At 39.0% G+C, this 25,950-nt stretch overlaps 4 protein-coding genes across 8 annotated transcripts in view; 2 read left to right on the top strand and 2 right to left on the bottom strand.

Moving 5' to 3' along the window:
• Positions 1-184: 184 nt before the first annotated feature.
• On the bottom strand, positions 185-4,178 carry Ift20 (intraflagellar transport 20). 2 transcript variants are annotated; one of them, XM_071702350.1, is made up of 4 exons: positions 3,593-4,178; positions 610-761; positions 355-514; positions 185-273 (listed from the first exon to the last, which is right to left on the bottom strand). In XM_071702350.1, the coding sequence occupies exons 1-4, from the start codon at positions 3,714-3,716 to the stop codon at positions 191-193; spliced, it is 519 nt and encodes a 172-aa protein (XP_071558451.1). In that variant the 5' UTR covers positions 3,717-4,178; the 3' UTR covers positions 185-190. The 2 variants fall into 2 exon arrangements, with proteins under 2 accessions (XP_071558451.1, XP_071558452.1); XM_071702351.1 differs by lacking the exon at positions 3,593-4,178 and adding an exon at positions 1,031-1,350.
• A 2-nt stretch (positions 4,179-4,180) lies between these two features.
• On the top strand, positions 4,181-8,302 carry LOC139770419 (BTB/POZ domain-containing adapter for CUL3-mediated RhoA degradation protein 3). 2 transcript variants are annotated; one of them, XM_071702347.1, is made up of 5 exons: positions 4,181-4,459; positions 4,750-5,062; positions 5,399-5,597; positions 5,664-5,781; positions 7,351-8,302. In XM_071702347.1, exons 1-5 carry the CDS (start codon positions 4,297-4,299, stop codon positions 7,479-7,481), a joined length of 924 nt encoding a protein of 307 aa, XP_071558448.1. In that variant the 5' UTR covers positions 4,181-4,296; the 3' UTR covers positions 7,482-8,302. The 2 variants fall into 2 exon arrangements, with proteins under 2 accessions (XP_071558448.1, XP_071558449.1); XM_071702348.1 differs by having other exon boundaries at positions 5,664-7,517.
• Positions 8,303-8,731: 429 nt separating this feature from the next.
• Positions 8,732-15,065, bottom strand: LOC139770418 (protein phosphatase 1G). 3 transcript variants are annotated; one of them, XR_011717735.1, is made up of 7 exons: positions 14,807-15,064; positions 13,761-14,040; positions 12,788-13,598; positions 12,561-12,696; positions 11,950-12,405; positions 11,528-11,822; positions 8,732-9,586 (listed from the first exon to the last, which is right to left on the bottom strand). XR_011717735.1 is itself a non-coding variant. In XM_071702346.1 (6 exons), the coding sequence occupies exons 1-6, from the start codon at positions 14,915-14,917 to the stop codon at positions 11,580-11,582; spliced, it is 2,028 nt and encodes a 675-aa protein (XP_071558447.1). In that variant the 5' UTR covers positions 14,918-15,065; the 3' UTR covers positions 8,732-11,579. The 3 variants fall into 3 exon arrangements, 2 of the variants coding, with proteins under 2 accessions (XP_071558447.1, XP_071558446.1); XM_071702346.1 differs by having other exon boundaries at positions 8,732-11,822; positions 12,570-12,696; positions 14,807-15,065; XM_071702345.1 differs by having other exon boundaries at positions 8,732-11,822.
• Positions 15,066-16,627: 1,562 nt separating this feature from the next.
• The window catches only part of Hs3st-a (Heparan sulfate 3-O sulfotransferase-A), a 44,938-nt gene continuing 35,615 nt past the window's right edge, over positions 16,628-25,950 (top strand). The window contains exon 1 of the mRNA XM_071702342.1: positions 16,628-17,172. The gene's annotated coding sequence lies outside the window, so the exon portion shown is untranslated. The remainder of the gene's footprint in view (positions 17,173-25,950) is intronic.

Below are 25,950 nucleotides of genomic sequence, written 5' to 3'. Positions count from 1 at the left end.
AAATGTTTCATAATATTAGAAAGCAAAATCAAGTCGTGACTTTGCTTCGTTGGAAAGATTTATGTGTTAATCATTGTGGTACTCACATTACACAGGATGGATATGGATTAGTTGACGGATAATGGACGGATGAACAGGAAGAGAAAGGATAGCGATGTGTGCGTAATGAGTGTTGTCTCAAGCGTGCATATCACAATTCCACCGTTTTATTCACTTTGTCCCAACAACACAACGTGGTCCCACATAGTACAAGCATCATTCCCAGATAGGTATCTGGAAAATAAAGCAAATCGTAAAGTAACTAATTCATAACATTTTCCAACAATACAAAAATAATTTTGCTTGTGTACTCACTTCTGTGTACCTTTTCCTCACCCAGGAACCAGCCTGTGATCGCAGTGAATACGAAGGTAAGAGAATTTGAAACTGGCACAGCCAGAGATAAATCGGTGCTCTGCAAGGTCAGGAAGTACAATACCGAACCGCACTGATTAACTAGAAACGGCAGGAGGTACTGTGTGTGTAAAGAAATAAAACAAAAATTAGAAATACCATTATGCTTATAAAATAACATTAATTTGATAAAATCTACGTAGAGATGTGACAAACCTTCAGGTTAGTGATGAGAAACGCTATCTCCTTGACAAATTGCCCGTAAAAGGACGTGGCCTTGACATCTTCCAAACCTAGCGCACCTTTCTTCATGAACGGATTGGTTACTCCCCAAAGAATCGCCACAAGACACAGATATATCACAGAATCTACAAACATACACATAGACACTCAATAAACACATTGCAGTCAAAATGATATAAATTTTGACGTCACATTGACCCAAAAAATGACGTAAATTTAGTCAAGATGACGTCAAATTGACATCACTTTAATTTTCTGTTCTCCTTAACATTATGATTGTTTTAACGTGATGTTTAATATCATCAAATCTCTGCTTCTATTTTCGCCTTCGTACTCGAAAAATTACTTTGCAACAAATAAAGAAAAAAAGATCGTTAAAGCTAAAATATCTTACCAATAGTGACCGCCATTCTCGTCGGTTATCTAACGTGGAATATTACACGATATATATATTTAGGTTTACATCATTACGCGCATCAAACGGCACGTAACGGCAGGTCGCGTCATGAGAATTAATTAACACATTGAATGCCGGACTTGCTTGTCTCTGTTCACACCAAAGTGGAAATTTTCGCTGTTAGATTCAGATTATATTATATTTACACACTATAAACGTTATTTTTCACGAATTTTACACATTTTTTCGAGTCACCGATCACCGGTGACCAGCCACCAGCGCGAGCAATCAGAACAATGGCGGCCGCGGGATTGGCGGGCAACGCGGCGTTCTGAAAGTTAAAATGGCTGCGTTCAAAAAGCAACTCAAGGAGCGCTCAGTGATTCTTTAATATGATTGGTTCTTGCCTTGCAAAGTAAGAACCAATGGGGACCTCTCCAGGGTCATAGGCATCTTCTTGCAAATATTAATTGTCCAGTTGCGGTAGTATTCTGTAACTCGTTATTCTGTCGTTATGTGCTCATAACACGGTTGCGCAGATATATACTATGATAAAAAAGCTGTGCAACGACAATATAACGATAACGATACTGCATAACGAGTTACAGAATCGCGGGCCAGCAAAGCAAGAGAAACTCTCTCGATAACTTCCGCCTCGCGGTCAATCGTCGATTAATTAGAGTTTAGTCGAAGTCGTTTTTAAGCCTTTTAAAAAAGCGATTCATGTTTTAAAAAATTATTGTACCATTTATTAGCAAGGAGAGCGAAAGATATTCGATGAATCGGCAACGAAGACACAGTCGGAGACTATAAAACGTTATATTAATTGACCGACAAATGTTCGATGGTTTCTAGCTGTTCCAGTTCGATCTTCTTTAAAGAATCGTATTGTACTCGTAATCGTTCCAGTTCCACGGACTTCTCCAAGATTAATGCCTATAACGAAAATAAACGAAAATCGATTGATGTGACTGCGAATCTAATTAATCGGCAAAATTGCTTATTTGCAACCTTTGCAACTATGGCAAATTTTACAACTATATATAACTCGTCGTTCCTATCTAATATTTTCTTCCTTGTATCAATAAAAAATTAATAATTCTATGTCAACAAAATGTTACAGGATATTACTTGATAAGTCAATCGCCGAAAAATATAATCGGATGACGGACAGTCGAAGTCAATATTCAAGATAATCAAGATCGTCAAGTTTATTAGAGTGGTCATGAGGTTTGATACTTATTCAATCAATAAAGGCTGCATTCCGATATTCACTGTCAGCAACTTTCAGTACTGAAAATCTATAGTATACGTGACGTAAAATATAGATTTGCAGTACTGACAGTGAATATCGGAATGCAGCCAAAGATGACTATAAAGGCTATCGCTTTCTTCTTCCTTCTCGTTATGACATTGTGGTGTATAATACCTTAATATTCTAAGATAGTATAAATTCTCGCGACCACTGTTACATATTACTTAAACCTTAAAACGATTAATACATGTTGCCAAATTTCATGTAGTTAATTTAAGAACCTGCATCTGTTGTTTCTGGGCTTCCCTTTGCTTCGCAACGGAACGCAGTAGATTTCGCGCGCCGATTGTCTTCATTTTCTCTCTCTCCACCTCTGTCGCCAACTTGTCTAATATGCTAACGAATTCGTCGGAATTTTTCTCAAATTCGGTAATCTCTGCAACGTAAAAATTCTCAATCTTCGCGACATTTATATCTGTGAAGAGGCATTAGCGATTTATGGTAATAGTGCGGTTGACGATGAAGCCCCGAGGTGCAGTTTTTTTAGATAAAGGGAATATCGGACATAAATCGTTTACTTCACACCGTAATTTTATTTAAATACATTTCATGTCTCGTATAATTATACATTCTTCAAATTATATTTCTTTTGCGAATATAAACATTTCGATCGACAATTAATTACAATAATAATAATAGCCATTGTAATTGACATTAATGTCCACTTCAATGTAGATTAACTTCAATCTCGATTTAACTTACTTTTTATCCTTTTCTAGTTATAAAGATTAGAAAAAGATTTTTAAGTTAAACCGAGATAAGTTAGTCTGCATAAAAATGGACATAATTAAAAGAAAATTCCGAGATTAAAGTTAATCTACAAAGTTTTGACTAAACTCCGATCAACCTAATCAGCGATTAATTTGTCAAATAATACCAGTATTATTTTGTTAAAATAAATAAAATAGAACAATCAATTTTTTTTAGCACTCGAAAAGGAAGATGATATATAAGAGTTTAAAGACAACGAATTACATACATACTTATAGATAGAAATTTTACAGCGAGCAATTCTGCCGATTGAATTAATCGCCGGTCGAGTTAATGAAAGCTCGAAATCGCCCCTAACTGCCATCCGAATCATTCGAGAGTGTAGATGTGCGCCTTCTTGTGCAGGAACTCATTAAGCAAAGCACACGGTAACGAGAATCGTGCGGCGAGCGGGTGAGTATCGTGAGGACGTGAGACCGCCTGGTCAAGTAAATTCGCCGTGAAACGCCACTCGCGAACCAACGCAAACTTACTGGACACGAAACTCTGACACTCCTCCTTCAGCTTGTTCGTTTGATTCGCCGCTTCCGGCTCTAGGACGCGTATCTTCCTCAGGTCGTCGATGTAAACGCCGTACTTGGTCAGCGAGTCAGCCATCTTCTCGAGTCGAGTGTATGCGGCTTGCCGCGGGCGGGGATGGCATGGCGGACATGGCGCCCATGGCGGTTTCCCCGGGTCCGCGAGCGCGGGCGATTCTGATTGGTCCGAGGGTTCATGCGTGCCTCGCGGCACTCTCGACACTTTTCGCGCATCGCGGTCGATCTTATCCCATTCGCCGCCACATTCAGCGCGTCGCGTTCTCGTTCGCCGCGCTCGATGACGAACGTGCGGGAAACGGAGCGAAATGGGGATATGTTAACATCTCGCGCGGCTCTCCCGCCCTCCCGATACCCGCGGGAGTGAGCGCGCGGGGACCCCTCCGGCCCCTCGTCGCCGCGACGCTAACTCGCGACACTCGACAGTCGCGACCGCCCGCGCGCGCTGTCACGTCGCTCCGACGCAAGCGCGAATCCGTCGGCGATTCGCACGTTCCAATCTGACGTCGAGCCCGTCGAGGGGGATCGATACGCTCCCCCCCCCCCCCGTCCGCGCCCCATCCCGCGGCGTCTCGTCTCGCGTCAGTACTCAGTACTCGACTCTCTGCTCGCCTCAGACTCCGGTCGTCACGACTCTCGTTATGTCGGGCGAGCACAAGACCGTACTTAAATACCCGTCGGAGTATGTCAAACTGAACATCGGCGGCTCGCTCCACTACACCACCATAGGCACCCTGCAGAAGCACGACACCATGCTGCGCGCGATGTTCAGCGGTCGCATGGAAGTGCTCACCGACTCCGAAGGTGAGGCTTCTCTCGCGACACACACATTTTGACATTTCCGACAATTCCGACGAGTCGCGGACTCTCGTCGAGATCGATCAACCTTGAATATCGATCAGTCTTGACGTCCGAATCGATAGACTCTGCGCTTAAATGAGGCGCACGGATTTGTCCGATTAATTTGAAAAAAGAAAAAGAAAGGAATTGCGCTTGACCTCTTTGTGCGTTATTTCCCGAGAATTTTCAACATTTAATCTCGTCGATATCTCCCATTTGTACCCTCGACTCTGACTGGCGGTCTCTGTCCGCAGGTTGGATACTGATCGATCGGTGCGGCAAACATTTCGGGACGATCTTGAACTTCTTGCGAGACGGCTCGGTCCCGCTGCCGGAAAACACGAAGGAGATGGCGGAGCTGCTCGCGGAAGCGAAATACTACTGTATCAGCGAGCTGGCCGAGTCCTGCGAGCAGGCGCTTCTTCGAAAAGAGCGCGAGGCGGAGCCGATTTGCAGAGTACCTCTCATAACCTCCCAGAAGGAGGAACAGTTACTCATAAGCAATACTACGAAGCCTGTGGTCAAGCTGCTCATTAATAGGCATAATAACAAATATTCCTACACAAGGTGATATTAAACGCTGCTTTGATAGTCATGAATATCGTGACATTTCGTGATACGTGAGAGTCCATTTTTTGTCTTTTGCAAATTGCGATCTGAACGTTCCGAATAGGCGCTAATGTGAGCAATTCAAAGTGTAACAAGAGTAACGAGTGTAACGATAAGAAACTTGTATTACGTATGTGGTTTCTTACATAATTTATATCGCAAACTCATATTCTAAATTCGTGAAAAAAAAATTGGTGAATGAAATGTCACGATATAGCTAATTGTAGCTGTATTATTATCATAGTCAAGCTCATTAATATGCATAAGTGAATTAAGTAAATTTAATTTTTGCAGTACATCAGATGACAATCTATTAAAAAACATAGAATTATTCGACAAAATGTCGCTTAGATTCAGTGGCAGAGTGTTATTTATCAAAGATGTTATCGGCTCGAGCGAGATCTGCTGTTGGACGTTTTACGGACATGGTCGTAAGGTGGCGGAAGTCTGCTGTCACTCCATCGTCTACACGACTGACAAGAAGCATACAAAGGTAATGAAATAATATGACAGCGATATTTTAAAACTATGTAACGAAAAATGCTTACTTTTTTTCCAGGTTGAATTCCCTGAGGCTCGGATATATGAGGAAACGTTAAACATCCTGTTGTACGAGCATCGGAATGGCCCGGATCAAGAGTTAATGCAGGCTACATCGTCGCGCGGCGTGGTACCCTGTACGTCCGACGAAGAGGAGGGCGAGCGTTCAGGCTTGGCGCGCCTTCGCTCCAACAAACAGAACACCAACTGACCCAGTCTTGTTCTCCTCAATCCACCGCACACCGCGATCCTCAGCGTCGTTCGCTCGTTCAAGACGCGAATCAATATAAAATGAAGACGAAACACCGATGTATACTAAACGCGAACGCTACGTAATACTGGGTTATCGCCTGCCAGTCGAATCTCTTTTTCTTTTTCGTTTTTGGAATACATTTTGGAACGCGTGGAAAACTTAACTTTGGCTAGACGACAAACTCTGTCTCGCTACATTTTCTCACATCACAACACTTTATTTTCGAACATAATCGCGTGCTTTAATTGTTGAATAGATTTCTAAGAAAAATGCGTCGTCCTAATTAACATCAAACAGAATGACAAATTTGTGTCTTTTTGAGTTCTCTTCGCCATTCTTGTTATACAAGCGTGTTTATAAATGTGTATAAATGTGCGACTAAGAATGGCACTTTATTGATTTCCTCTTGAAAATGACTAAAAGAATGTAAATGCTACGCGCTTACTGATTATGTGCCAAATTGTAATTAAATCCGCAACAGGAATAAGTCCAAGTTGCCATTCTGTGACTGATAAAATTATTTATAAACTTATACTCTATGACAACTTTTAAGCAGTCTAATTTAGATTAAACAAACTGTTATGAAATAATCTTTTTCATAACAATTTGTTTCTCTTTGTGCAAAACTAGGACTGCACTGTTACCTGTTATAAGTATTATTATTTTATTATCATTGTCATCATCACTATCATTGTCATCGTCATTATTATTAATATATTAATTTGTCAATTATTATTATTATTGCTTATTATTTTTGTCATTATCTGTATCATTATGATAAATTTTTTCATCGTGTTTATGTTACTCTTTCTTACAAACTTGCGTAATTTAATATCTCAATAAATCATATATATTATATATTTGAAACATATATATTGTGTTATTTGAATGTGCGTTTCTCAACAAGTCCGGAATTCTTAAACTGCTTAAAGGATGATGTGGAGTACAACACTGCCAGTAAAATAAAATTGAAGTTTAAGGGGGTACATACGTGTAGACCGCAAGAAAAATAGGTAAAATTCGAGAATTTTTATCTTGGAAACTATTAATTCGATTCGATCCGGTTTTTTTTTATTCAATAGTATCTACATTGAGGCACGTTCACACATTTTTTTAAGGGAATTCATTCCCTCGGAGCGCTGTTCTCGTAGCCGCCGTAAAATGTGACACGGTTCACGGTGCCCAGAATATTTCGAGAACGGCTGGATCGGTTTGCTTCAAATTTACACACAATGTTTTGCGATAGTTTATCTCGTTTCCATCGGGAGATTTTTTTTTTACTCAACTAGTTTTTTTTTTATCAGACTATAAAGGTCGAAAATTTGTGTCGAAACATGAATCTTGAGTTCAAACAGTCGACGTTTCAGTAAAAAAAATTTTTTAAATAAAAGCTCCCGATGGAAATTGCTTTATGTATTGCTATTTAAGAATCCGTTTCAATTTTACGTTTCAGATCAACCGACTGCGCGAAATCTTGGGCACCGTGAACCGTGTTTGCGAAAACGCATTTTACGCCGGCCACGAGAACAGCGCTCCGAGGGAATGAATTCCCTTAAAAGAATTTGTGGACGTGCCTCAATGTAGATACTATTAAATAAAAAAAAACCGGATCGAATCGAATTAATAGTTTCCAAGATAAAAATTCGAGAATTTTACCTATTTTTCTTGCGGTCTACACGTATGTACCCCCTTAATATCAGTTATTTATATATATATATATATATATATATATATATATATATAATTTTCGGTGTACAAGAGGTACGCGCGCGTTTTAAACGCGCAATTTTATTATTTCACTTGAATTGTAAATGTTAAACGTATTAAATATTAAACGTATTTTTCAGAATTTTCGGATTGAACGGATGTGCAATACATAGTGCAATATATCTGATTTTGAATAAACGAGCTTATTTTGAATTTTCTACTAACACGTCATTCCAAATATATTCTTTCACCGCGTATTAATTTTCTTTATTGATTTACACTTTCACTTATATGACAGAATCGGAGCGATAATTGGAACCGAAGTGTTTCCGGAAGTCTATGCGAATGATCTGATATCTACTGATCGTAAGTACGATGATTAGGAAACAACAGTTTTTCATTTTATAATAGAATTATAGAGGGTAAATTTGCTCAATTTTCGAAGGTGTTAGATAAGTGAAAGTGGAGTGTAAACAACTACGGACTGTGATTACACTGGCACAGTATATTAATGTGTAAATATTATTGTGTATTTTAATGTTGAGTAAAGATGAGAGAGTTCCCCCACAGTTAATAAAGGGACCATATGTATCGTGTTGGTATACCTACGTCGTAGGATACCTTTTCATTCATATCTGTAATACGTATGTTATATATTAAGTCGAATATATCTATGTTGAATAAAATTGATTTGTAGATTTCCCTGTCTCTCTATGTAATTACATGAACAATTGTAAGGAATTGAACACGGAAAAATGATAATAGAATAGATGTCGAAATTTATATCTTAAATTTGTACCTTAAAGAGATTTTTTGCAAGAAAAAATACATATTATTTACAATTACAAGCTTGAAAAAGAAATTATGGTACAAGTAACTATGATACGGAACGTGATAGTTCAAGTCAATTATAAGCAAATTTTAAACAAGTAGCAAAAATCTGGCCAAACCAGATTTATTCTGTTATTTGTGCGAAATATGCATTATTTAAATCTTAGCGACAAAAAAAGTGTTTGAGATTCTAAAAATAGAGCATTTACTACTTTCAAAATATTTGACGTGTTCTTTTTTGTGGCAAGAGGGGAAAAATGCAAAGCAGGAAAAAAAAGAGAAAATGGAAACAAGCATTAAGATTGATTCGAGCGACACATGTATTATGAAACAAGATATTATTATACATAAGTGTATGACGGAGTTTGCAGCTAAAGACAGTACATGGGGCGCAAACCTTTCTTCTTAAGACGGAATCGAATGTACAATACACATGTTGAGGAGGTTGTCAACCCCTGAATTGGAAAGGCACGTCAGTTCTTTCTGAATGATACTAGATACGCTTATCTAGTATCTAGTATCTATACACTACTGATCATCTTGCAAACGGTGTTTACATAAGAGTATTGTGATTGCTTTTGCATTTAACTACAAACAATTTCTTCGATGAAAATTACTGTCTACTAACGACTGCGATTACACATGAGTGTCGACAGAAGAATATATATTAGTGGAAAATGTCACAATTGTCGCGAAGGTGTCACTGGGTCGATTCACATTTCTATCATCTACAATGTTTGCCTCACAGAATTTTAATGTAGTCTCGTATGAATCTCTACGATACAAACACAAAGATTCTGCTATTTCTGCATTACGATCGAAACAGAAATCTTCATGCAACGTGAAAGAGTCTTAACTGTAAAAAATATGACAGTAGGTCTTTATTTGTTCAAGTATTGCCTATTTACGATTTATGTACGTTAACCGTAACGTGAACTTCGAAAGTTGTAGATGTATACGACGACGAGTGTTGGCGGTTAGCGCCACATCAGATTAATAATATTAATTTATAAATCCAATCGCATTATGTTCTTAGACCAAAGTTCTACAGAGACGGTCTCAGTGCTTAACACGCGCTCTCTCAGTTCGTGTTCATGTTGGGTAGATATCGGATGGAGGAGCTTGATGTACACGTAGGCACGAGTAGATATCTAAGAGCAAAAATATACGAGAGATATACTTTTATCTAATTAGTGCAGAAAACTGAATTTCGATAAAATCATTCGAACGCCATTGCTTTCATTAGCTACACGAGAAAACGGAGAGATTTGCTCCCAGATATAATACGTCCTATCCTCTATTTTGCGTTTGTCGGAATACTACAAGTATCTTGCACTTATATTATATTATACCACAAATAATTTTCGCGTTTCTCCAAAAGGAATTTTGCAACTATCGTGATGCCACGAGTACTCCGTGTTTATCAAAGTGTACTACCAGCATCGCGATACAATAGGATTAGTATTCTGAATTTACCAAAATACCGTAACCGTCATGCGTTTGCCACATCGCGCCACTTTCAATCCTACAATTGTAATCCCTCTTTCTGCAAGACGAACACCTTTACCGTTCCGCCAAAGCTACGATGTATCTCTATATATGATTCTCTGTATAAATTTACAAAAAACATACTTTTGACATATGCAAATTTCCAAATTCAGATCGTTTCAAACTACTACAGCACTTGACGTAGCTTAACATGAGTACATATCTTTTTTTTTGTATTTCTTTAACGTTATCATTAAGACAAGATCACAAATTGGTAACGCGTTATACGCAATTGCCTTAATTACATAATACAGTTTAAACATCTTAATCTATTCGCACACCCATCCATTCAACCACTATACCCAGGGATTCAAAAATAAATTCTATTCCGTAAAAATAAGAGATAAATGTATTGACTTACACAAATATAAATCCTATAAACTACGTTTATAAATATATACATTTATGTACTATGTAATCTAAAAACTCAAGGAATATACTTTGTAAGTGCAGCTGGAGCAAATGGGATGATATGTGGAGAAATCTAAGTATCTAATTATTAAACTTAAATATATTAATTAAGACATGGAATATTATAATAATTACAGAAAATCATTGTAGTTTGAAACAAATGATACTGTGATACAAACACGTATAAATATATAAACTAAATTGGCAATATCTCTTATTTAATATGAATTTTCTTTATCTAAATAATATATATAGCAATTCTGATTTCATACTCATATTCCTATAATTCGAAAATATAATATATGTTACAATCAAATATCTATTGACCAAGAAAAGAAGAAAAAATATGTGATGGATTATATAGAACAAAAATAAAATTAAGAAAAAAGAAGAGGTAAATAAAACTTAATTGATATTATTGCGTACATATGCTTTCGTTAGTATCACTGCATCATTTATATAAAATTAGTTTCAATTAATAAATTTGTGTATTTATGTATTAGAAATTGTTAGAGCTATATTAGAATTATATTAGAACTTATAGTAATATATCAAGTTCTATAAAATTAAAAAAATTAAAAAAAAAGATTGTACATTTATATTAAGAGTACCTATTATTCATCGTACTTTTATGTCAATAAATGCTTGTGAAATGAATGATCTTTTTCATTTGTGAGTTCTATTTTAAAACTGTTTTATATATTATCATTTTACACAATCTCTTCCTATTTCTGTTGTATTCCTCAATTCTGAAGATTACAATTTCGAATTATATATAAAAGAAAAAGCTCGTATATTGAATTGTTTCTTAGTAATAAAATAAAGTTTAGTGTGAAACAGATTATATCTAACGGCATTATGTGACATTAAATAGATATATGCACAAGATATGATCGTAGAAGAGAAATTTCTTTTCATATGTAAAATTCACTTTATTATAATTGAGAAATGATTTATGTATTATTAAGAAAACTACATTATATCATTCCCACGTGCTCCAATCTAGCAGTCTGTTAGCAGCGACCAATAACACACCTTACGCGCTATTTCATGTGCCTGTTACTGCATAACCAATTGGTTCCAGCTCTCTACACAGTAATATAAAGTTGTTACATAATTTTACATAAACTCACATTCACTCGTCCGTTCCCGGAGATCAGTTCATGACGCATGGTGACTCCTAATTCACATAGCTGCCTCGGTCTTGGCGCGTTTGCAGGGGTTTACCGTGTTTTCTCCCGGGATACAGTCGTTATTTTCCTCAGCGGCTGGCGAGACCGATCGCTTCTTCGTAACGCATACCTCGGCAACGGTGTTATTTTTAACAGTTTCGGTTGCCGGCGATTTAAACTTAACTATTACGGCAGTCATGTTGTCGCAGCCCGTTCCGTCGCCGAGAGTATCCGGTGCAAGGCAATGATCAAATAGCTGTAACACACATTAGATCGTTTTTTATCCAGAAGGAATACTTAAAATTTTCTGAAAACAAGATGCGCATGCGAGTAATGTTTAAAAATCATTTTTACTCTTTTAGGCTTATAACGTGATACCATACCTCTTCGCAGATTTTCGAAATGTTCTCGTAATTTTGTGACAAACGGTTGCGCACAAACTGAACGACGTTTTGACTGGTCATGAAATTCCATATGCCATCACAAGCGAGCACCATAAATTCGTCTTTCTCCTGATCGATCGTAATATGCCTTACGTCCGGTAGAGCGGAGATCATCTGTTCTTGGGGTGGTAATACCATGTTTCGCTTATACGCATGATCGCCAAGTGCTCTGGAAAGATTGAGGCCGCCATTCACTCTGCCGTCGCTCGTCACTTCTCCGCCTGCTTTTACTATACGTTCCATTTCCGGTGCGTCTTCGGGCTTATGGTCCAAGCTAAGTTCGATCGCCTGACCATCCCTGCATAGAACACACCGAGAGTCTCCAGCATTGGCCACATACAGTTCATTGTTCTTGAGTATCGCTACAACCGCCGTGCATCCACTGTCCGAACCAGGCTGCATAAAAAAAAACTAATTATACAACGAATTCACTAAGTGGAAATTTTTTAACAAGTTTTCATTTAACGATTGTCTCTTTTGTTAATTTTACTCTAGATATTCATGGCTCGCGGTGAGTTTTGATGAATTCTCTGAGACAATCGATATTGTACCTTTTCTACCATTAGATCATCCGCGTCATCGTCAGACTCGTCTAGATCCTCCTCCTCCTCCTCCTCCTCCTCGACTTCGTCATCGTCATCTTCATCGCTTTCATTTTCATCAATATCTTCTGTATCGTCTCCGTCACTGTAAGACGATTTAAAAAGAGAAAATCTCGATTTAAAAACAATGCTTAGAAATTAAATGTTTTTACATCAAGTAACACACGTCTCTATACCTTTCAAGAACACCATCGAAGGTCTCATCATTTTCGTCATCGTCGTCGTCTTCTTCAGAGTCGTCGTTGTCCTTTTTCAGTAGACTTTGGTAAAGATCCACAGGCTGAGTTCTTCTTCGACCACTGCTAGTTATCCGTTCTTGCTGACCCGCATCTCCGTTTTCCACAGGGGTGCAAGAACTGCTCGACACGTTGTCGCCTCCACCCTTACTGCTGTCTGCATCTCCGATCCTCTTCGACTCCGCGCCATTAACTTCCACCTCGTTCGCATTAGACTCCGCGCACGGTGGCGCCTTGCCGGGACTCGAGACTTTCTCTTTTACATCTTCGGAACTATCGGGCATATCCATAGACTTAGCAGGTTCTACATCCGCAGTAGACACCACCGGTGGAGACGCGTGAGCGCTGCCATTGCTCGTCGTCGAATCCAGCACTTGCTCAGCTTCGTTGCTACCCGGGCAATCGGGATCCTTTCGCTCCACTGTGCTGGACAGAGTCGACCCGCACGGCTGACTGGAACTACTCACGTCCGTTTCGTTCGTATTCCAGTCGGGCGTGGACGCGGACGACGAGGACGACGTCGCTGGCGGTGACGGCGACGATGAGCATCCCGCGCCAGTGGACGAACCGCTCGCTTTCTCACGTCCTCTTCGACCCCGCAAGTAAGGACTCGCGAATGCGCGCTTACCACACTTCTCGCCTTTTAGATTTTTTAGATGAGGATTCGTCACCTCTGACTGATACTTTGCCATTACTTGCTCCAACGGCATCGTCGCCTCCATACACAGATTACTAACATTTTCTTCTTCATCTATACGCAATGTAACGTACGAAGATAACCTTATTAAAAGCTTACTCGTGTAGGTAAGGGAAAAAAATAAATTAGAGCTTGCAAAACGGACAATTAGCAAGAGTGTCTGTATAAAGGTAAACCCCGTAATAATGCATATCCTTAATATGAAAAATAACGCACCAGATTCGATCAGGTCACCCTCCTTTTTCTCCGACGTGGACGTTCCCGCGAGCTCTTTGAGAACATTGACTACCTCCGGCTTCGTAAGGGTATCATCGAAACCGAGGAAAGCGTCTATTAAAGCTTGCCTAATATCGCCCTTCTTGTAAGCTTCTGTTTGTTTGATAAAATCGGGGAGGTTGCGCGCGCAATACGTCGCAACCTCGTGTCCTCCATGACCGTCGTATACGGCAAACAGCGAGACATTCTCGTCAAAATCTATGCAACAATTGTGAGCATCCTGCAAAGAAAGAGTCGCCGTTAGTAATCCATCTTTGACAAGATTTCTTTCTTGTTCTAGAAAGGTAGCAATCAATTGTCTCGGGTATTGTCTGGACCAGGAAATCGAGTGCCAAGAAATAAGATTCTTCTAGAAATTTATAAATTTATAAGAACGAGATATGACATATTTCAATAGACAGTCGATTTACTACCATTTGATAATACATTCTAAAAGCGTCAACGAACAAGATAAAACAACGATTATTGCGTAACAACTTTGTCGTTCGAAGGAAACTGACAACCGATTGCGGATATTATTGCGGATATCAGAAAAAGTTACATATCGCCAACGAGATATTTTTGCGACGAAACAACGCCGTGAAAATATTGATCGACATGTCGCAAGGATCCCTTATCGGGATATCTCTCGTCTGTTGGTAAATAAACGCGTGAGTCGCGACAGAGTCGTCGACGAGCGTCGGATGCGCCCGGGGCTCGTCCCGCTCGTCGGCCACGCTCGTCCCCCCGGCACAAGGGTTCGGCGCGCGGGACGCGTCGGCGAGCGCGGGGCGGCCGGTCACAATCCGGTGGCCGGGTGACCGGCGAAAACACGCGGGTGCCCCGAAACTGGGTAACGGGGCGATAAACGAGCGAGAAAACGAACGAACGAACGAACGAACGAGCGAGCGAGCGAGCGAGCGCGCGCGCGCGCGCGCGTACGTCGCGTACGTTGCCGCCGTCGGCGCGGCGGCCGTGGCGAACGGCACCGCGACGTTCCCGCTTACCTCCTGACTGATCCGCCAGCCCTGCATCGAGCTCGCGCCGTACGCGACATTCTTTCCCACTTCGTCGCTCGATTCCTTCTTCGTGATCGGCTCCGACAAGTACGCTCCCATCTTTTAAAATACCGGCTGGCCGTCGTGCTACTCCCGCGGCGTCCGCGTAATGTATCGCTACGTTTCCGCCAGAAAACAGAACTCACAAGCGTGGCTGCTGCACAAGTCGTTGACTAGCCTCCCATGACCGGTTTGGCTTTCTGTTTTCCAGCGCGCTGCTGGCGCCAGCTGGACGCAGACTTTTCGCCGCGCGCGCGCGCGCCCGCGCCCGCGCCTCTTTCGCGCCAAACTTAAAGCAACGTGCGCATGTAGGAATCGGAAGAGAGTCCGTACGAGACCGGATATGCACTCCGTTCTATTTTCAAGTTCGTAGTCACTGCATTTGTGCGTCGTAGTCGGAGGTCGGAGCCGCGGCGGGGAATGGTTTGGCCGTTTTGTTTCGAAAGAAAGACGCGACCGCGCGTTGTTTCGTTGCCGTTTGGCGTTGTGACGATTGATTTCGAACCGATTTCGAATGGGTTAGATAACTAGATGATCCTCGAACCAGTGAGCTATCACTTTGGGAGTTTGTTGTCGTTCGAAGCAATTAAGTCATATTCGATTTAAGTATCGACTCAAATCTATAGGATTTATAGAAATGATTTTATATAAATAAGTACTCGAGTAACTTTTATAGAAAACTCGAATTTATATATAAATATACACTGAGAAAAAAAATTTTTTAATCCAAAGAAATATTTATTAGGTGGCTTCTAACAGCTTATTTATTTAATATAATACACATACTTATAATATAATATAATACACATACTTAGAATTAGATATTTTTATTTAATTTAAATAAAAATATCTAATTCTAAGTAAATATGTGTAAATAGTAAGTAAATAAGTTGTTAGGAGCCACCTAATAAATATATATATATATATATATATATAATAGAATATTTTATATTTAATACTAAGAGAACATTAATAAATAATAAGTGAAACTTGACCGATAAGTGAATCTCACAAATAAGTCATATATAGATATAGCCATTTTCGGTCGAAATCGAATTCGCTGGATCTTCGTAGTTTAATATTATTTTTGTATAAATTTTATATTTATCCTTAAACAATCGAGCTTAATACTATTTTCGTGCAAATCTATATTTTAGATTTAACCTTCAATAATCGAACGCGAACGACAAGTATAACAGGACATGTCGAAAGTTGGTCGTTCCAGTATTAGCACGTCTTTATTAGATATCAAATTCAGAACAATAATATATAATTGACCGCATTAATACTTAGTACATGAATATTGAAAACCTATCGCAGTAACGAAGCAAAAGTAGCTCGGACAGCGCCGCTTAATGGTCACTTTCCGAAACTCTGGGGGGTATATTAACAAAATACGAAAGTAAATAATGTTCCAAGTGTTTTCTAAAATTTATTTTAAAAATCGAACAAATCAGTGTTTAACATAATTCTTCGAAAGAAATATCTCGATTACCGCGATGTGAATTCAACGTCGGAACCGCGAGGAACATCGAATCACCTTTGAAGTTTGAACGTTCCGCGCTTCGTTCAAAGTGGGGGGGGGGGGGGGAGAGAAAACAGAGTGGTGTCGCGCTCGTCGCGGCGCGGCACGGGAGGGATTAAACGGAGCAAGAGGGGCGAGGGGGGGGGGGGGGGAGTGCGTACGGAGTAGTGCGCCGGGCGCTCGCTCGACTCCGCTCCGCTCGAGCCCGCCACCCGCCGCCACCCGCCAGCCCGCCAGTCGTTCGGCGGAGCTCGGGGAGGTTAGATCGGGTTCACGCACCCCTCCCCCCGGATGCGAATGCTCGGTGGTACGGCACACCGCGACGGTCGACAGACGGCAGCGGATACGCGGCGCGGAGTCGCGCGACTACGTCAGTGCCGCCGTGCCCCGGACTCGCGTCCTTTCTCGCGCGCTCGCTGGCGAGCGTCGGTCGTCGTCGCCCCGTCGAGTCGATCTCGCCCTCGCCCTGGTAACGGGGGCGAGCCTCGCTACGCCCGCTCATCCCAGCTCGTCGACTCTCATCCCATCGACGTCCCGCCGCCGCCGTCGTCGTCCTCGTCCTCGTCCTCGTCCTCGTCCTCGTCCTCGTCCTCGTCGTCCTCCTCGTCGTTGCCAGACGGACGCGCGGCCGGCCGTACCGTCGCATCGTCGCCGTCGTCTCTCCCCGTCGGCCGTCCGTGCATCGTGCTCGCCGCACCTGTCGATACGTAACACCAAAGGGAGCGAGGACGGCAAGCCAGCACCGTGTGTTCCCCGGCCTAGTGACCTGACCTTGGATCGGTCTGACCAGGTACGTCTGTCACCACTTACTTACTCACTTCTCACGCGCCACGCTTCTTCCGTGGACCGCGCGCGCCGACGTTTTCCTCCGGCTCCGAGAGCGTCTCTCACCCGGAGATATATAGCATGTATATGTATGTATTCGATTATGGCGGGGGTGCGGACGCGCGGGGGAGGAGGGCTTGAGATTGGTTGTACGGTAGTATGGTAGCGGCACGCATCCCCGCTAATTCCGGGGTGCTTAACGCGCGTACGTGTTGCGGATAAGAGGATTTGCCGCTCGCGCTAGTGATAGGCTTAAGTCCGCTCTCGGATACCTATGCGTGTCTTCACTCTTCACGGTTTCCCACCGATACAGCGACCCGCTTCACTCGACAAATGAACCGTTGTAATATATATCGATCTTAAAAACGTTTCCCGTACCGCGGATTCCCGTGCAGTTTTCGAAACGAGACGGCTGCACGGGTGGCGCGACCGCTGGCTAATTTCTTTTTTAATCGAAATCACCTTGGGGGAAAATTTCCTTATCGATCCGAGAGAAACTTTTCGCGGCGGGAAATTTTATTTCTTGCCTTTTTTTTTGCTCGTTTCGCGCGCGACGCGACGGTCCCGCTGCGATTTGCGTATAAAGGCGCGCTAAGCGAAATGCGGGGAATTTCCTCACGGGCAAAACGAGTGTTCTTAACCACGTATATGTATCTGCAATTAAACTCTTCCCGAGAGCATTTATCCGTTATCACGCGAAGCCGCGAAGCAGGCTATCTAAACTGGCGAGGTATCGCTCCGCCGAGCGTGGTACCGCGATGTCTGGCCCGACGCGCCGTCATCTACTTGCCGTCGTTGCAAGTGACTGTCTCTACCACTGACGATCATTAATCTCTCTCGCTGCGTAAAGCATCTCGCCGTGAGAGCCGAACGAACGTTCGTTCCTTTACTCTGGAAAACTGAGAGAAGCGAGGAAGAATATTTCACACGTGTCGTGACATTGCAATTACATACACCAGCTCGAAAATAGGATGTACCGTTTCCCACGTTGCTATTACGAATTCTCTTCTAATTTTTGCTATTTAATTGATGTGCAGGGCGATGTACCCCGCGCGGAGAACCACGGGGTAGGATTTTAAGACGCGTTCGCACTCGGGAATTAATCAAATTGGAACAAATTAAATGATATAGAAAGAGAGAGAGATTATGTAGGAATGCATCGCGTGCGCGCCGACAGGATTTATTCAATTTGCTCGCGGGCGTTTCTATTTCGCGACAAGTTGCGAAGTGCCCGTTGTAGGAGGCCCGGGGATGGCAAGTATCCAAATGCGAGGCAGAATAAGCGTACGTAATCTTACAACGTTGATTTTAATTATCCCGTTTGATCCGCCCATCTAGAAGTCATTATTTGCTCCATGCAAACTGTTGCACGTGCGCTATTCGACGAATTCGCTTCCAATTGAGCTACGCGAAGCTCTAAAAAGATGCTTTTAAACGAAGAAAAAGATGCTTTTAATGCGATTTTAGAAATGTATTATTAGAAGCGACTCTTTCAAGGGTCTTTCTCGTTCTCGTGCTTAACATTAGTATTTTTTACCTCTCTCTCTCTCTCTCTCTCTCTCTCTCTCTCTCTCTCTCTCTTTTAATTAATTAAAACGCCAAAGTTTGCTTAAGCAAACTACATAAATTTCATTTTGGAATCATAAATAAAGCTTAAAGTAAAAAAGAATTTTTTTATAGCCGGAAAATCACGTTTCTGCTTGGGTCTTCCAGACCTGAGGGTAGTAACCTAGGGTTAAAATAAATATATGCAAGGTGAAGAAGGCGTTTCTTTTCGTAGTGATTTGAGACAGGCCCTCTATTCTTTACGATAATTTTAGGAATTGCAATTGTCACCTGTCCGATTTTGAACGCATTTCTGATATTTGACTGAAAGGGGACGGCAAATACGATCCGTTATTTACGTACTCTACATAAAAATTGCAGTTGTTGGTTTCATAAGATATTTTTACGTCGCGAATAGCCGTTCTCGATATTTCTGGGACAATGAATTAATGCAAGCAGCCTATTATTGTTCCGGCCAATCGCAGATTTTTATGAAAATGTTGAAGTGTATAAACCTTGTCATTTTCTCGTCGATCCAGAGACAAATTATCTGATATCTTTTACCCCTAGAACGTCTATAGGTCCTCGAGCAATTAGTTTCATGCGCGAGATAAACCGTGTTATTTGTGTCATGTAACGGGCATGTTGTGAGAATTTCCTCCGCCTCGTGTTCTTCCTCCCGAATAGATTGCTTAGATTGCTCTTAGTCGAAATCTTCATTCGCAGTAATTACGGCCTAGAATGCCAGGAAAGTAACGGCGATTACATATATATCTCTATGTCGAATGAAAATCGTGATACAACCGCGATTTAGTCAAGTTTCATTACAATCTAGAAAAATGTTTATTACAAATTGGAACCAATAATAAAAGTCTTGGCACAATATATAATGTAAAAGCATTTTGGTCGCGTTTAATTTTGATAGTCCCGTTACATGCTCTTCAACAAAATTAAAGACCCACTTTGAATTGGCGGCAAAAATGATGCCATGTAAGTATATTATGTAATTTTGCAAATAAGATGATTTTCGAACAAGCAATTCTAAAGCCTACAAACTCCGCTTTTAAACCCCGTGAAGGTTTTCCTCGACGATACTTCTGTTTCAAGTGGTGCCATTATACAAAAGTCGAACGTGCAAAATTGACGAGAAAGAAATTTTGTTAAGTATTTCACTCACCCTTCATTGCCTATTGTTGACTCAACTTGATCATGAAGAGAAGGAAAAGAATCGTTATTATTTTCTTGAATTGAAAAATGTGTGACTAGCCGAATTCGAGCCGATTGGCTTCCTAAATATATATATTATCAAGAGATGTAAGAATAGATTACATCTATCAAATATGTATTTTGTTCCCCTATAAAAAAAGAAAAGATAACTTTTATCTTTCATATATTTCATATTTGATTCGAAAGAGATTATCAGCTATATATGCATTATATATTTCACGAAAAAAAACCTTTTTATAAAGAGACCCAAATATGTCAGATTTGGTTTACGAACAACGAATAGGTATAGGGGAGACCGGGACTCGTTGACACAAAAGGGCAAGGAGAGAGTTGGCATTGCGTTCCGTTTATATATTTATAAAGGATGGAAAAGTTATCACACAATATCTCTTTTATAACAAAGGTACTTTTCCCAAAGTTTTATTTAACTCAAACAAGTATTACAATAAAAAGAGAGAAAACTCTGATTCAAGAGGTGGCAAGTCAATTTTCGAGCGTTTCAAAATATTGTATCAATGTTCTTCAGCTTGAGAAGTAAATCAAAATGACGTATTATTAGTTAAAAGAAAAGTTTCTGTTACTATACGACATGTTATTTTGAGTAACAACAGTAATTTAATGTAATAAAATGACTGTACGAGTAATAAAATGACTCATGATAATTATAGTTGTTTAAAAAATCAAATGCCGAAATTGTGAAAACTGTGCCAACGAGCTGGTCCCCCCTCTGTATCTGTACGATCTTGACGTCTGTTGTGAATCGATAGTTTACAAATTTTAGTGCGAAAAGTTAGAAGCTAGTATACTTATACTGTACTCTTATTTTTATCACTGCAGGATTTGATTAAACATGATCCACCGATAACAGACCATGTGAGACATTAACATAACATTGAATGTTACTTTCGATTAGATAAGGACTTAAACGGTTAAACCGTTTTATCAGTAAATCTTTTCGAGCTAGATAAAGAATCGGCGATTATTGGACTTCCGTTTGCTTTTCGCGCGAATACAAAAAGAATAATTTGATATCAACGGCGAGACGGATATACTCGTTTGACCTTTCGCGCGGAGACTATTCTTCCCGTTGTCTTTGTGACCGCCTCTCTCGCGTGCAGAAGCTTTAATTAACAGTTGGCATTTTACTATTATAGATACGAGTCCATGTCGAGTTTTCCCTGTTATTGCAGTATCGTCTCGCAAATCATGTAAACTAGTTTATTGTTCCGCTGCGAGCTTCGTATCGCGAAAATGGTACAGCTGCCGTGTTGCGCCGCCCGGAAAATTAATCACGCGCGTGGGCGAATATGTTTTTTTCCATATTTATTATTTGGGAAACAATGCAACTAGCGTCACTACCGTTGTAGTTCGTTGACAGATATTGATAAAAATATGCACGGTTTGCGCAATCGAATTACAAATTAATCTCGGCAAACACAACAGCTGGAATTACATTCGCATTTCTATTAAAATTCTATCCATTATTTGTTATTTCATTATCTCATTATTATATATATATTATTTCACATTGAATTTGCATTACACGTAGGCGTTGTTATTTTACGAGCGCGGTTGTTAAACTTGGCTGCACGGTCTTCGGCTCTCTACACAGTTCTCGTATGAAAATTACCACGTCTATAAAATGTTCGTTTATCTTACGAAGAATTATAAGACTCGGCGAGCTGCTTGCGAAAATGATTAACTCTATCACGCGAGAACAGAAAAGAACACTTAGGCCCGTATTTATAGTCGTGTTTCTGCTGAAGAACTGTGCCAGAACCAGCATCGAGAAAATTAATCATGCACGTTGGCGAATATATTTCTTTCCATATTCATTGTGACTTATTTGCGATCTAATAAATAGAACTTGACAATCAATTTGATATTCACCATGTCATATTTGCAATCGGGATTTAACCGAGGAGATCAAATAAAGTTTATCTTGAGATATAACCTAAATTTTCTGGTTTTAGCGGTGTATCGATTCTCGAGAAATCAGGTATTATTTAAAAAAGAAACACTTTATATGACTTATTTATGATCTAATAAATAGAACTTGACAAAATCAATTTGATATTCACCGTGTCATATTTGCAATCGGGATTTAACTGAGGAGATCAAATAAAGTTTATCTTGAGATATATAACCTAAATTTTCTGGTTTTAGCGGTTTATCGATTCTTGAGAAATCATGTATTATTTAAAAAAGAAACAATTTATATGACATTTTTTATTGTTAATACACATGTACATACATGACATTTAAGATTTACTGTTAATAATATACATTTATATATATATATCAACCAGATTAAAGTAAATTCTCTCATCAATTAGGATTTGAGTAACAATATTTCCATTTCGAATCGCTCTTCCTATCGCAACAGAATTAATCATTAGCGAATCTTAGACAAGGCTAATAATAAATCCACAAACAAAGTGCAAATGTACAATTCATTTATCGAAATTGATTTAAAATACAAGGAATATTCGGCGTTATTTTGTAACATTAAATATTTCGTAGTAACGAGACTGTCTGGCGTACGCGTCCTCGGTATTGTTTTGGTAGCGCGCGACTTCGTATGCAAAGCCGCCGCAGACCGTATTGTCATTAATTGTCAAGTCTCGGAACCGGCAGGTAACGCCAGCCGCTCTGTGTGTCATACTAAGGTAGCACACTGAAACGCGTAACGAAAAACCGTGTATGTCAGTTATGTACTGACAATTAATTCGAGATGAAATAAAGTTTCACATGTCTATATTTACACTTACTTCACAATATTCAACGTTAAATACTACGCCGCTTGTAACTCGCTTGTAGACGGCGAGGCCACGGTGTTTGTCACTCGCGTTATAGCGAGAATCAAGCCAGGCAGGTAATGGCATAAGCTGCTTTGTGTGTCGCTGTATTGCTCGAAACGCGATCGCGACAAGTACTAAAAGTACCAAATGCTGTTGTACAGCGCATAACTTTATTACGGTAAGTGTTATCAGCTCGCATTAAGGATTCGTAAACGTGTCTCGGAACGACAATATTTCGCGCGATTTATTCATTTGGAGCAAAAACCGAGGTGAAAAGAATATATAATACATAATAAATAAGAGAAATATATAATATATTTTCTATAACGAATAGAGAATATACATAATATATTCTTCATATGTTATAGTAGAGAAGAAAAATTATAAATTACTGTTCCGCGATGTACATATACGGACGATAATTGTTTCTTTACCTATTGATTTGAATATATTTCATATAGCGATTTGGCCGATTTGAACTTTCGGTTTAAATATAATTTGCCTGTCACTTCGAGATTGACAACGCGAAATGATATACGAATCGCCGGATCGAGTTATTCGAATAACGAAAAGCCGTAATTATATATTGATAATTAATCGAAGGAAAGAGAACATAAAATTTACTTTATAATATTCAACGTTAAAAACTTAGCATACAGAAAATTTTCTTCATAATATTCAGCGTTAAAAACTTAGCATACAGAAAATTTACTTTATGATATTTAACGTCAAATATTTCGAGGAAGCTAGACGCGCACAGCCTTGGTGTTTGTTTTATTATTACAACGCGTTGTGTACAAAGCTGCACGTTCTATAGTCATTCGTGTAACAAGACGCGACAGGTAATGGAGCATACAACTGCGTGTGTCGTAGTTTTACCCTTGAAACACTTATCTTTTACGAACTATTAAACTATTAGATCACATTAATTAAATCTCGTAGTTAACGATTGCAAATGTATTGGATATTTATCGTAGCAAGTCGATTTGATAAGTGATTACGTTTAAATCGACGAAAAATTCGAAGAAAAACGCAAAGGATACAGCATACGTTGGAATTTATGCATCATCTAAACTGTCTAAAGATATCATTATCGTCTGTATAAATAAAACTATTCTCACACAGAAAAAAATAAGTATCGTATCAAAACTTATATATATATATATACCTACACAACAATCTATAATCTTCTTATAAGAATTTCAACTTTTTACTTCAACTTTTTCTCTTTGGTTGAACTATATAAAATATAAATAAAAAGTTGAACTATATATGAAGTTATTTCTCATTCAAGCAAGTTTTCTTTGTTTAACGCAATATAATCTCATTTCAAGATTATGGATTATGAATTCAAGATTATTGATTGTTGCGTGTGTACGAGTATATTCTTGATTTGACACTTCTTTTTTCTGTAGGTGTTTTCTGTGTCGAGCGGATCATACAATTTTTTTCGATTAATCTCACTGCACTGCAGTATACAATAATAATAAAATGTGTGTGATTAAGGTCGAGAGTCCCGTGCAAAATGCCGTGCAATTATCCTACTTTGGTGATGATTAGAATGCGCGGTCTTAATTAGTATTTTCGCGAGTATTGTGTGAATGCAACAAATGAATCTAAGAGGAGGAGGAGGAGGAGAAGAATTGGAGCGGACAACTGCGGAGCGACTGTGGGATGAGTCTATTATTTTTTGTTTCAGTGAGCGGATATTAAAAGATAAATAAAGAGATAACGGAAGGCAAATATTACATCTCAAAAGGATCTATTACCTTAAAATGGATGGACTAAGACAAATTACTGCAAACAGTTTATTTTGGAATTTATATAGATATATTATAGTCAATTTATTAAACATTTTATACACGAATTGTTAAGCATAAGATTTTCAGGCAAATCGCAATTTTCAGCAGAACACTATAAAAAGATAACATACGAATAATCTTATTTTGCTTAAAATCGTTTATTGTCAAAACTTTTTTACTTTTACAATTTTTTTATTGTTATAGCGGATTCAATTTTTGATTGCTTAGTTGATTAGTGAAAACAAGGAAAAAGAAAAAAAATAACAGCAAAATAAATTTATGACAAATAGAATACTAACATTTTTAAAAAATAAATCTCATATCTAAATTCCCTCTTCTGGTGTTCATATTTCATGAAGATCGGAACAAGATGTCTATATTCTCTCCGTTATATATCTACGTGAAATAAAAATACATTACATGTATAAAACACGAAGAGAGACATTGTTAACTTAGTTGTTAGATACTATATTTTTCAAGATATTTTATTCGACTAACTGGCAATAAGAGAAAAAATTCACGATGTTTCTATTTAATCACGACGTAACTATATTTTCCTTTTTCCGCATATTTTTTAAATAAAATTTGAGGTCTGCGTTTCTGTATATATTTCCAGAATTAAATGTTACACGAGCTGAGAAAATAAAATATTTAGAATTTTTATATACATACATATATTTCACAAACATAATTAAAAGACGGATAGAAGATATTTGACTGTTAGATATACGTATATTTCAACTAACTTATTTAATCTGATATTTTGACTAATTTATTCAATAAAAAGATACGGTAATGGATATTAATCATATTTATTCTTATATAATTAATAACCCAGTTTTAGTTCTTACTTTTTTATAGAACCTATCTACTCTTATTTATTAATAACTTAATATTTTATATCACTTGAAACAAAGAGTTAATAATATGAGATCCTTTAACTATCTCGCGCATTACAATATTACGTAATATTATTTGAATGGCGTCAGGCTTCATAAAAATTATCGTACCGCTTTTCGCAATCAGTTGAGTGTAATTTTTAAGAGTTACTGTTTAATCAAAGTATAGCTATTGAATTATTTGTATCTCAAGATAAAATTTTATTCTGAATATTTCATCTGATAAGCTTTTTGATACAAGATTCATGTATAAACTATAAATATGGGCCATTGAGTCACTCTTTAAGTCTCTAAACTGATGGCAAACTTACTTTATCGAAACAAGATTACATGAGAAATACGAACGCATATATCCTCTTTATTCGATATTCTCCCTTTATTCGTTATCGTGTTCCCAAGAAGCAAACTGAAATTGATTCGCTCAGTCATCGATACTTGCTTAAACCACGTATTGCGTGAGCTTCGTTAT

The sequence above is a fragment of the Temnothorax nylanderi genome, unplaced genomic scaffold (assembly GCF_030848795.1).
Source record: "Temnothorax nylanderi isolate EJ_2023f unplaced genomic scaffold, tnyl_v1.0 TNYL_tig0029_pilon, whole genome shotgun sequence".
Classification (NCBI taxonomy): domain Eukaryota; kingdom Metazoa; phylum Arthropoda; class Insecta; order Hymenoptera; family Formicidae; genus Temnothorax; species Temnothorax nylanderi.
Note: the sequence above shows the minus strand (reverse complement) of the source record. Positions and strands in the feature narration are given on the sequence as shown.

Excerpts from the sequence above, each read along its gene's own strand:
- Ift20 (XM_071702350.1), bottom strand. The coding sequence starts at position 3,716 with ATGGCTGACTCGCTGACCAAGTACGGCGTTTACATCGACGACCTGAGG. Across the intron at positions 762-3,592 it reads GTGTCAGAGTTTCGTGTCCA|ATTCTGTGATATATCTGTGT; the intron begins GTAAGTTTGCGT and ends GTATGTTTGTAG. Across the intron at positions 274-354 it reads TGAGGAAAAGGTACACAGAA|ATACCTATCTGGGAATGATG; the intron begins GTGAGTACACAA and ends TTTATTTTCCAG.
- LOC139770419 (XM_071702347.1), top strand. The coding sequence starts at position 4,297 with ATGTCGGGCGAGCACAAGACCGTACTTAAATACCCGTCGGAGTATGTC. Across the intron at positions 4,460-4,749 it reads AGTGCTCACCGACTCCGAAG|GTTGGATACTGATCGATCGG; the intron begins GTGAGGCTTCTC and ends CTCTGTCCGCAG. Across the intron at positions 5,782-7,350 it reads GTCGCGCGGCGTGGTACCCT|ATCAACCGACTGCGCGAAAT; the intron begins GTACGTCCGACG and ends TTTACGTTTCAG.
- LOC139770418 (XM_071702345.1), bottom strand. The coding sequence starts at position 14,917 with ATGGGAGCGTACTTGTCGGAGCCGATCACGAAGAAGGAATCGAGCGAC. Across the intron at positions 14,041-14,806 it reads GCTGGCGGATCAGTCAGGAG|GATGCTCACAATTGTTGCAT; the intron begins GTAAGCGGGAAC and ends CTTTCTTTGCAG. Across the intron at positions 12,406-12,560 it reads ATGATCTAATGGTAGAAAAG|CCTGGTTCGGACAGTGGATG; the intron begins GTACAATATCGA and ends TTTTTTATGCAG.